The sequence below is a fragment of the Brassica oleracea genome, chromosome C1 (assembly GCF_000695525.1).
Source record: "Brassica oleracea var. oleracea cultivar TO1000 chromosome C1, BOL, whole genome shotgun sequence".
NCBI lineage: Eukaryota > Viridiplantae > Streptophyta > Magnoliopsida > Brassicales > Brassicaceae > Brassica > Brassica oleracea.
In genome coordinates, this window is record NC_027748.1 from 13,861,173 (window position 1) to 13,872,654 (window position 11,482).

At 34.5% G+C, this 11,482-nt stretch overlaps 1 protein-coding gene across 1 annotated transcript; it reads right to left on the reverse strand.

The window, feature by feature from the left end:
• Positions 1-2,692: 2,692 nt before the first annotated feature.
• Positions 2,693-5,617, reverse strand: LOC106295145 (ABC transporter G family member 9). Its single transcript, XM_013730958.1, has 4 exons — positions 5,254-5,617; positions 4,132-4,939; positions 3,710-4,038; positions 2,693-3,596 (listed from the first exon to the last, which is right to left on the reverse strand). The coding sequence occupies exons 1-4, from the start codon at positions 5,365-5,367 to the stop codon at positions 2,931-2,933; spliced, it is 1,917 nt and encodes a 638-aa protein (XP_013586412.1). The 5' UTR covers positions 5,368-5,617; the 3' UTR covers positions 2,693-2,930.
• Positions 5,618-11,482: the final 5,865 nt, after the last annotated feature.

Genomic DNA, 11,482 nt, shown 5'->3' on the forward strand with positions numbered 1-11,482 from the left:
ACTGTCAATGATATCATTGTACTCATTGATGCATTGTCCGAGTCCTCTGGATCTCAGGGCAACAAGAGTATTCTTTACCCATTCTAGGTAATTATCTCCAAAGAGAAGTCAATCCGGATTTAAGGCCGGATCAAAATAGGAGAAAGGAGAACCGAGGGATTTATGATTTTCTCTAATATCTTTTATAATTTCAAATAGTTCGTAGAAACAAGATTCATATAAATCTTAGATTATTAATAAGTTTTTAGAGATTTTTAGATCTTTAGAGATTCAAATAATTTTAGAATCAAGATTCATATAGATCTTAGATTCAAGATTAATATTTGTGATAATTTTAGATCTATAGATTTTTATAAGTTTTATGATTCAAATAGATCTAATAATCAGGATTCAGATATGTGGTGTTCTTAGATTTTATGGATAGATTAGTTTACCTTTTAGAAAACACCAAATTGATCAGAATGGACCACCGTGAGAGAGAGAGCTGATCCGCGGATGAGCTGGTTGAGAGAGAGGTGGAGGAGCTGGCCGGAAAACCGTGAGAGGGATAGACTTGGCCGGCGGAGCAAGGCTGAGGGCCGGAAGAGATGGCCGGAAAAGAGATGATCGCCGGCGGATGGGATTGCTCAGGTGGAGAGAGTCTCGTGCTGATAACGTGTTAAGATTTGAGAGAAGATTTGTGAGAATGTGTTGTATATTTCTTATTGCTTACACCACTATATATAATGGTTCATACAAGGTGGAGTCAAATGGAGAATTGATTACAAAGATACTCTACATAATGACATGGTCAAACTCATAAAGACTAAGGTTGAATGGGTCTTTCATGTGGCTGGATGTAAAGCCCCAATGGACTCTAGTCTTGAACTTGTATGGTCTAGTTTATGGACCATCCACTTCATAATTCATAACAATAACATCATTTTAAGAGTGCTTAAATATTAAAGGACTAAAAACAATTATTTATACAATAATAATTTTTCTGATATTTAATTTTTTTGTAAATTAAGAAAATTATAAGTCATAATATTATTTTTAAAAGGTTTTACAGTATATGGACGCATCTAACAAATTGTGAGTTGTACACGCATATACACATATATTGCCTGTCTGTAATGTATGCTGTCTTTGTGAAGTTACATGTTTGTTAAAGCTTTAAAGGAAAAAAGGTGAGGACCGTGAGGTGATCACGAAGCTTTATCTAAAAGAAAAAAAAAGACATTATGCTTTCTAAATGCATCGCTTAATTGATTCAAAACCACTTGTAAAAGATATGCAGAATCTGGTCTGTATATGAGTTGGTGTGACAATTCCATTCTGAATTTTAGGCTCATCTATGTTAGTCGTAGGTGGTAAGGTCGACGGTTTTATACGGTTCCTCTTCTTTTTTTGTCTAAATTACTATGTAGATAATTTTTACTTCAACACATTCTTCCAACAATTCAAATAACATATATAGTTGCACTAGAATTGCATCAGCTAGCCGTTAGAATTTAGAAAACGCGCGAGGTCAGATACCTTTACTGCTTTACATGTACGAACAATTACCTAAAGTGTGTTGGACTTGGAACGTATAAACCAATAAGCAAACATTAAATTGGCTTTGAACTTTCCTTTTAAACACACACATAACATGTTCTTCACATTACTACTTAGATTCTGATATAACTCTCTTTAATGAGATTTGACTTGTCAGAGGACCACTTGAGCAGGACCAATTAACTACACAAAACACAACAACAAAAGAGGCCAAAATATTTTGAAACATAATTCATCATATTTCATCACAAATATAGATTACTAGGTTAAGATCCGCGCTTTGCGCGTGATCAACATTATATATAAAAATTATTTTATGTATTAAATATTTTTACATATTATGAAATAATTAATATATTAGATAATTAAAGTTCAGTAACTATTAAATATATAATTAAATTGGTGCGAACATATAAATCAATTTTATTAATCCAACAAATATTTTTTTATTTGATAGGATATGTAATTAAATTTAAATGATACTAACATAGATAATATATTTTAGTATATTTTTAATATTAATGTCTATTAAATGATGATTTCTATTCATATAGTTTTTTTGATCATTTATATCTTTTATAGAAAAAAATTTAAATTACTGATAACAAAATTTTCATTGTGGGATCAATAGTTTTAGTAATTTATAATGTAAAAAAATTTATCAATGTTAATTCAAAACTTTTATCAAAAAAAATTATATATTGTATTTTATATGGTTTATAGTTTAATTTAAAATGATATATATATATATATATATATATATATATTAATCTTAATAATTGATTAAATTAGACTTTTTACTTATATATTTTTTGTAATCATTTGTATTTTGTCATAACAAAAATTTTAAATCATGGATCATAAAATTTGAATGTGAGACTTTTAACAGTTTTAGTAATTTATAACCGTTTGTAAAAATTCAAAATATAACATATGCATAAAAATCTAAGTTTTTATTATATGGTTATTGTGGTTGTTTAATTTATTTAATAGTTTAAAATTAAATAAATATGATAGAAGATACACTATTTTTTATCAAATCTTTATTATTCAAAATTATTAATTGCCATATATATATTTTAGCCACATTAGGCAATTCCGTAAATTTTATTTAAAGAAATAATAAAGTACATTAATGATGAATTTATTGTTAGTTTAATAAAAAACTTATTATATAATTAGATGGACCAACATATTTCTCTAATGATTCTAAGAATCATCTTAATGATGACATGTGGCTACAAAAAAAAGTTGTAATTCTCAAATAATATATAGGGGATACTAAAGATTCTAATGAAAAACAGTAATGCAATAAGAACTTATTAAAGTTGTACATTCGATCTTACTCAAAAAATCCTAAAACCCAAAAAAAGGCGGAGATAGCTAAAGTATTAGCCAGCCTTGGTCTTACCAATTCTCATCAAAGCAATATAGGCAACAACTCTATAGCCAACAAGCATCGCAGCCAACGCAAAGGAAGAGGCCAATCCACTATGAAACCCTATAAGCTTAATACCTTCAAAATCACCAACATGACACTTCGAGTTCCCACTTTCACCACAAGGATACCACTCACTCTCTGTGTACTGACCCAATATCAGTAGTTTATAGGTATAGTAACTTATTGATACGTATTTAATCCAAGCGATGAACACTGGGACATGTCGAACGTAGTATCCTCCTGCTAACAAAAACGTGAGCATTATAACTGACCCGAGTGTCGTAGCTGTCTTCTGATCCATCACTAGGGCACCTAGGGCTAGTCCTAGCCCACCAGATACAAGGACGTGGGCGAGTAGGACCAGAAGGGTCAGAAGAAAGTTTACAGGTTTCGGGTTTAAACCAGCCATCCAATATGTGATTATGAGAAAAATGGTTGGTAGAATAAGCTCCATTGGAAGATCCCCGACAATTCGGGACATGAAGTAAGACGAGAGCCTGTACATGCCCGAGGAACGTTCTTTCTCAAGCATTCTTCTCTCTTCAGGAAACGTGAAGATTTGTTGGAAGAGAGGGAAGAATGCCCAGAAGGATGACACAAAGAACAATAGCCCTATCTGCAACAATAAACCACAAGTAATTGCATCACATATATATATATATTATATATATATATATTATATTATTATTATTGAGCAAATACTTGTATTATATATATATATTAAAATACCTGATCTTGTAAGTGTGAAAGATCCGTTTTCCACCAAAGGAGACCACATAAGAAAGACACGACAAAAACCTGACCGATCTTTAGGCCAGAGAAAGAATCGTGTCGCCTATGCTTAAGGCCTCTCTCCGAGAGAACACAAAACTGCTGCCACCAAGTCGTTGGCCAGTCCCCAAAATGCTTGGAATCTCCTAGACTCTCTATTGATTGGGTACAATGACCATCTTGTCCTTTAAGATCATTGATAACATTGTCCAACAGAGTTGTCTTGTAAACCGCAACTAGAGCTTCCTTCAAAGCCTCTGGTCTTTGGAGTTCATCTGATCCAACACCTATAGATATAATATGTTCATGTTTTAATTTTAGTTTCAACAAAGAGACAAAAGGCTATATGAATGATAAATAAATCAAGGTGAGAGACTAACCGTTTGCGATATCCAAGAGAAAATCTGATGGATTAATCCTTTCCACAGATGGGGAGTATCCAACGCTACCAAAATAACCCATAGCGTTGGATCCAAGCCCGAAGTAGATCGGGTTACCTTCAGATAAGAGAAGAATCTTATCAAACATATAAAACAACCTACTAGAAGGTTGATGGATTGTTGTCACGACCGTTCTTCCACCGCGAGCTAGTTCCCACAAAATGGACACAATCCTCTGAGCAGTGGTCGAATCAAGACCAGAAGTAGGCTCATCAAGAAATAGTAAACTAGGGTTTATAAGAATCTCTTGCCCTATGCTAACCCTTTTCCTCTCACCACCCGAAACACCTCTCAAGAAAGGTTCTCCAATGATAGTATTCTTACATCTATCAAGACCCAACTCCGTGACGACCGCCTCAGCTTGTTTGATTTTCTCTTGTTTCTTGAAAGAGTTCGGAAGCCGGAGAAGGGCAGTGAAGACTAAAGTTTCCGTGACAGTCAAGTGAGGGTAAAGAGCATCGTCTTGAGTCACGAAACCAGTGGCTCGCTTCACGCCTTTGGAGAATGGCTTGTTGTTGTAGGATATGTTTCCTGTGAGCTTCCCTTTCCCTTCACTAATCCGCCCTCCTAAAGCCGTCAATAAGCTGGTCTTGCCACTTCCCGAGGGACCAAGCATAGCTAGGATCTCTCCCGGTTTAACGATCCCGTTTATGCCTTTCAAGATGGTCATCTCTTCGGTTTTGACTTTGGTTTGACTCAGCCAGCTCTTTGGTTCCTTCACCTTCACCGTGTACACAACATTCTCAAACTGCTCCAAAACATCAAAAGCAAAATTGAATCAGCATAATATATATATATATATTAAACATATGCAGATAAAAGCTTGCTATAAATCTTAGAATGAAACGAAAATATTCGTGGATTTTGTGTATGTGTGCCCTATAAAGATGAAAATTTCTCATACTTGCAGATACACTGACACAAATTAAGACGTCTAACCTAATGAACCACTGTGCGTTCTCCATACATTATCTTAAGTTAAAAATCAGCAAAAGAAATTTCAAAAAAAAAACCAGCATTTACTCATAGAGTATGTATCAATGAATAAATAGATTTATTTACCTTTAAAGTAATAGGAAGATTAGCCTTTTTAAATATTGAAAAAGGAAGGGTACGATCATCGTTGTTATTCTCGATCTGGGCTTCAACATCCATAGCAACCTCTTGATTATCCATTCCAAAAAATTGATCGATGTATAAACCCTTACTCACAGGTAACTAAGGATTAAGGCTGGATTATCGATCTAAACGAAATAAAATATTCTCTACTGCTTATTAAGAAACTATTATTTGATAAAACTGAATCGGAAGGAGAGAGAGGTTGACGACGTATTTGATTTTGTTGGCTCTAGGAGTTCTAGAGTCGGAAGACAACTTGTAACTCTCTTTTATTTAGCTGATAAAGAAAATTTTAGGGTTCACGTAAGGAAAGTGAGAGAGGGTTTTAAGGATATATAGAAGAAATCTTCTTAGAAAAAAGTTTCTGTTACTAAGCACGCTTTTAGAGTGGGATGTTTGTTTCGATCCTTTGGAAACAAAATTTTTGATATATAACCAATAAGTTAGAGATTCGGTATGATTTTCTTATTTTTATCTTTTATAAAAATAAATTTTAAATAACATTTGTAAAAAATAATAATCTTAAATAGCATTCAACGAATTTTAAAAATAAATATTTCACATTTACTTGTCAAATAAATTAATAAATAATAGACAATTTTACATCTAATTTATTAATTTAGAGTCCTATTTTTATCTACCATTAACAAGTCATAGTAGGATCACTTAAGAAATTAGTTAATATAATATATTTGATTATTTACATTAACAATAAACCAACTATAAATTTGATTTTTTTTAATTATAAAAAAATTTGTTGAGAAATAATCTAACAAAATCTTACTTAAGAATTTAAATATTTTTATAAAATAACATATTAATTAATTTCGTAATTAGTAATATCTAATCTATTAATTTAGACTCCTATTTTTATCTACCATTAACAAGTCATAGTAGGACCACTTAAGAAATTAGTTAATATGATATATTTGATTATTTAGATTAATAATAAACCAACTATAAATCTGATTTTTTTAATTATAAAGAAATCCGCTGAGAAAGAATCTAATAAAATCTTACTTAAGAATTTAAATATTTTTATAAAATAACATATTAATTAATTTCGTAATTAGTAATATAATATTATTATAAATCAATTTTAACTAAAATTTTATTATAAACCAATAAAATTAAAATTATCTGCTATATTTTTAATAAATTCTATAATTATATTATGTATTCTATAAAAATAGAAGTGCTATATGAATTAAATATGACAAAATTATATTAAATAGGTAAATTAACAAATTTTAGTTTTTTTTTAAATTGTTTCATTTAAAAAAATTATCACTCATCATTAAAATAAATTTACTAAAATAATAGGGTTATATATTAAAACAGTGTTTCTACTTATAAATCCCGTAAAATACTAAAATAATATATGTTAACTATATTTTTTTTAACACAACATGTAAATATACATTATCTTAAACATATATTTTTATATAATATAAATAAATAAATTTTTAAATGTATTAGATCAAAAATGTATATATTAAAGAGAAAACATATTTTGAAAAAGGTTATCTATTTAATTATTTCATATTGTTATTTTATTGTACCTCACTCGAAAATATATTAGTAAGTAATAAAAATTAATAACAAAGTAAAAGATATTAAATAAGTCACTATATATTAATAATACCGAAAGTATAAACAATAATATTATTAAGTTACACAATATATAATATTAAAATAGAAATTATAAATTTAAAACATTTCTAACAATATCAAATTCATTTATAAAATGAAAAAATATCTGCACGAACTTGCGGGTTAAAATCTAGTTAATTTTAAATATATCTAATAAATAGGGGAAGAGCGCAAAGGTTTCTTACAAAATAATTTAATTAAAATAGGACAAATGTTGAATACAACAATATTTCCTTTGATACAATAATAAGAAATAGGCAAAAATATATAAAAATTAGCATGAAATCAATACTTCATTATTTACTAGTAACTTCATTAATATTTGCTACGAAAATCAAAACAAATAGACAAGAAATTATAAAATGATAAATTGATAATACCTAAAAAGGTTTGAGCGTATAGAAAATTCTTTTCCAAAAGTAAACAAATAACCATTCTAAAATAATGGTCAATTATATGCTATTTTGGTTTATCAAAAATGACCGGCTTGCGGATTCTTATTTAATTTTATGTGATTCTAGTATATACTTCGACCATGTTAAAAATATAATTTTTAAAAATGTTAAGGAACTGTTATAACAAGTTTTCATAGTTTAACGATTATTAAACAAAAACTTTTCCACTTATTTTTTCCCTTTTTTTTTTTTTTTTTTTTGAGAAAAGGGCTTACATTGGACGAGTTTTATACTTGATTTTGGTTTACTTTTAGGATCTAACTGATTTCTCTGCAACCGTTGTAAACCAACCAGATGTCAAATATACATCGATATTTGGTTTAAATACCAAAATTAGTTTAATTATACACTTTTTTTTGTGCAAACCGCAAATTGATTAAACTAAAATTGGTTCAGAGCATACAATGCCAGTTTGGCTACAGAGTCTGCCCTATCATTGGCAGCTCTAGGGATAAACATAAATTCAATGAAACTGAAAGCATTAGAGAGCGAGAAGATATCATGGAGAATTCCGTAGATCTCCAAAACAAAAGAGTTGCTCCTGATCATCTTGATTAAAGATTGAGAGTCTGAGTGTATCACGGCGGATCCGATTCCATGGTTGAGGGCGAAAATTATGGCTTGTTGAAGAGCCAAAGCTTCGGCCATTAGGGGCGATGAGACAAATGTCTCGGTCGCTGAATGTTGGGATGGTGTGATCGGATCATCAATAATCCAACCAAAACCTGCACAGCCCGTTGAGGGATTCCAGGCAGCGTCCTTGTAGATCGCGAGATAGTTCGGTCGATTTGGATTTGGTTCGAGATTGATCATCCGTGCTGGAGGCGAAGCGGTGTTGGAATGGTTCTGGGCGAGTGTCCACTCCCTGGCTTATGTCATAGCTTTGAGTATGGTTTCTTCTGGAGTAAAGTCTTTGTGTTGGAAGAGGAATTGATTTCTAGAGAGCCAGATAGACCATACAATTCAGGCTGAGAGCGTTCCTGCATCTAGACCCACTGGAGGCAGAGATGGTATCCTCCTTGATCTGTCTAGTCCTGAGAGTGTGCTCTCCACTAGATTAGCATGAAAAGGTCCTGCTAAAGGAGCTAGGTTCCACACCCTTGTAGCGTATGAGCAGGTAAACAGTGCATGAGTTATTGATTCTTCACCTCTGCATCGTGGGCATTGGTTGGAGAGTGGAATTTGTCTAATAGCGAATTGTTCTCCTACTGGCAGGGCACCATGTAGGGAGTTCCAGATGAAGATCTTTATCTTTTGTGAAGCTTTAAGGTTCCAAACGTTAGCCAGCCAGTCAACCGGCTCTTCTAGAGCCACTGTGGGCAGTGGTAGAACCTCTTCAGTAACTGCACGGTATCCAGAGCAAGTTGTGTAGGTCCCTGAGGGATTTTTTAGCCACCATATTGAGTCTTGTGCTCCCTCAATGCTGATTTTGATTTTCAGGATTTGCTCTTTGTGGAAAGGCAGGAGGCGTTCGAGCTTCTCATGGTCCTAGTTAGGAGAATTGTCTTGGAGTAGATCAGATACTCGTAGTGTTTGGAGGTGCTCAGGTGGGGGGCCTGTGGGTCTGAGCGCTTCCGAGAAAGATAGCCATGGATCGGTCCACACATTGATTGAAGTCCCTGAGCCTACCATCCAGCCTAGTTGCTTTGCTAAAAGGTCCCTACCTATAAGGATCCCGCGTCAGCCGTGTGAAGCAGAGGCCGCCACTTTACAAGATAAGAAAGAAGAGTCTTGGCAGTATTTTCCGAGAAGGCAGCGAGCTAGGAGGCAAGAAAGATTTTTCAGGATTCTCCAGCTGATCTTTGCAAGGAGGGCATCATTAAAAGCTGTAATATCTCTGAAGCCCAATCCCCCTTTTTTCTTTGGCTTTGCCATTTTTGTCCATGAAATCCAGGACATTTTACGTTTGTCAGGTTCATTATCCCACCAAAAACGTGTTAAGATTGATTGAATCTTGTCACAGAGGGTTTGTGGGAGCTTGAAGCATGACATGGAGTGTGTTGACATCGAAGCCAAGACGCTTTTGAGCATCACCATCGTCCCCGCCTTGGAGAGAAACTTGGTGGACCAGCTAACTGATTTGAGCTTGATTTTGGCCACTATTTCGGCGAATAAATCTGTCTTTTTCCTGCCAAAATTCTCTGGTAGTCCAAGGTATTTTCCAATACCTCCCTCTTTGTCTATTCCCAGTAGCTGTTTCATGAGGCCTCTTGTTGTCTGACTGGTACGTCTAGAGAAGTTGATAGAGGATTGTTGTGCATTGATAAGTTGACCCGACACATCTTCATACGTCTTTAGTAGGGTCTTGAGGGCTAGGGCTGTAGTCTTGTTTGCCTTACAGAAAACCATTGTATCATCTGCAAAAAGCAGATGATTGATGCTAGGGTATTTAGAAGCAATCTTGACTCCTTTTATCTTTCCCCTCCTTTGTGCACTACGACACATTCCCGAAAGCACCTCGCTGCATAGGATGAACAGGTATGGGGAGAGTGGATCTCCCTGCCTTATACCCCTTTCCGGTTTAACAAAATCCCGGGAAGCTCCATTTATAATGAAAGTGTAGCTGACTGAAGTGATGCATTGCATGATCCAAGTTATCCAAGTAGGATGGAAACCTAATTTTTGCATGACTTCTTGTATAAACCTCCACTCTAGCCTATCATAGGCTTTGCTCATATCAGTCTTGATAGCCATAGAACAGTGGGTTTGAGCTTTAGAAGTCTTGAGGTAGTGTAGTACTTCATGTGTTATCAAAACATTATCTGATATTGCCCTTTTTGGAACAAATGCAGATTGAGTTTCAGCAATGGCATTTTGGAGCAGAGGCTGGAGGCATCTAGTGAGGACTTTTGATATAACTTTGTAATACACATTACATAAAGCGATAGGTCTGTAATCCTGCACCTTCTTTGCTTCCCTTCCTTTTGGAATGAGCCTCACATGTGTCTCATTTATGGTTCTCGGCATAACGCCAGATATGAAAAACTCTTGTATTTCTTTGACTATGTCAGCTCCTACTACGCTCCAGTTTGTTTGAAAGAAGCAAGCCGAGAAACCGTCAGGCCCTGGGGCCTTCCCCGCGTTGATTGAGAATAACGCTTCCTTTATCTCTGCACTAGAAGGTAGCGTGATCAGGTACGCGTTCTGTTCATCTGAGACACGCGGTTGGATTGCATTTGAGAGTGTTGCTGACATCAGTTGTGGATCTTGAGTAGTTGCTGTGAACAAGTTCTGGAAGTAAGTCACGATAGTATTTGTGATCTCCTCTTCCAAATATACAGGTTCTCCATCTTCTCTTTCTTCTCCTTCTAGCACCGAGAATTTATTCATGGCCTTTCTACTCTTTGTTGAGGCATGGAAAAACCCTGTATTTTTGTCTCCTAGGTTTAGCCAAAGCTGCCTACTTCTTTGCATCCAGAATTCTTCCTCAGCCTTGTAGGCAGCGATGAGCTCAGCGTTAAGGTTTCTGAGGAGTTCCTCGTCTGGTTGAGTAGCCACAGTTGCCTCTTCTATCTCTCTTTTGATTCGTTCCAGGTGGGCTTTGCTACATTCCTGTTGTTGTTTTGACCATAGGATGATGGCTGTTCTGCATTTGTCTATTTTCCATTTCACTTTCAGATGCACATCTTCTGTCCAATTATCTTCCACTATCTTGGAGACTTCTTCATTTTGCTTCAAACGTCTGTCATATCTGAAAATGCTTTTCTTCTTTCTGCGCAGGGGATCGAAGTATGTGACTAGAGGCCTGTGATCAGACACTTCAAAAAGAAGATACTCGCATCTTCCAGATGGGTAGTCTGCTGCCCAAGTGCTATTGGAGAGAGCTCTATCAAGTCTACATCTGACAGTGTGGGTTCCCCTTTTTCCTTTCCACGACAATGGATCACCTTCATGTTGGAGATCATATAAGTCCCCTTCAGAGAGAAACGTTCTGAAGTCATCAAAGGAGGCTTCTGGTCGTTCTGCACCTCCCGCTTTCTTAGCATTGCTAGTAATGTCGTTGAAGTCTCCCGTAACAAACCAGGCTGCATCTCGGATTAAGACTAGAGAAGTGAGATAGTCCC

What these genes read in the sequence shown, in the direction of transcription:
- LOC106295145 (XM_013730958.1), bottom strand. Translation starts at nt 5,367, where the DNA reads ATGGATAATCAAGAGGTTGCTATGGATGTTGAAGCCCAGATCGAGAAT. An exon ending in ATCTTCCTATTACTTTAAAG is followed by an intron (nt 4,940 to 5,253) that starts GTAAATAAATCT and finishes GTTTTGGAGCAG; the next exon opens with TTTGAGAATGTTGTGTACAC. An exon ending in TTTCACACTTACAAGATCAG is followed by an intron (nt 3,597 to 3,709) that starts GTATTTTAATAT and finishes TTATTGTTGCAG; the next exon opens with ATAGGGCTATTGTTCTTTGT.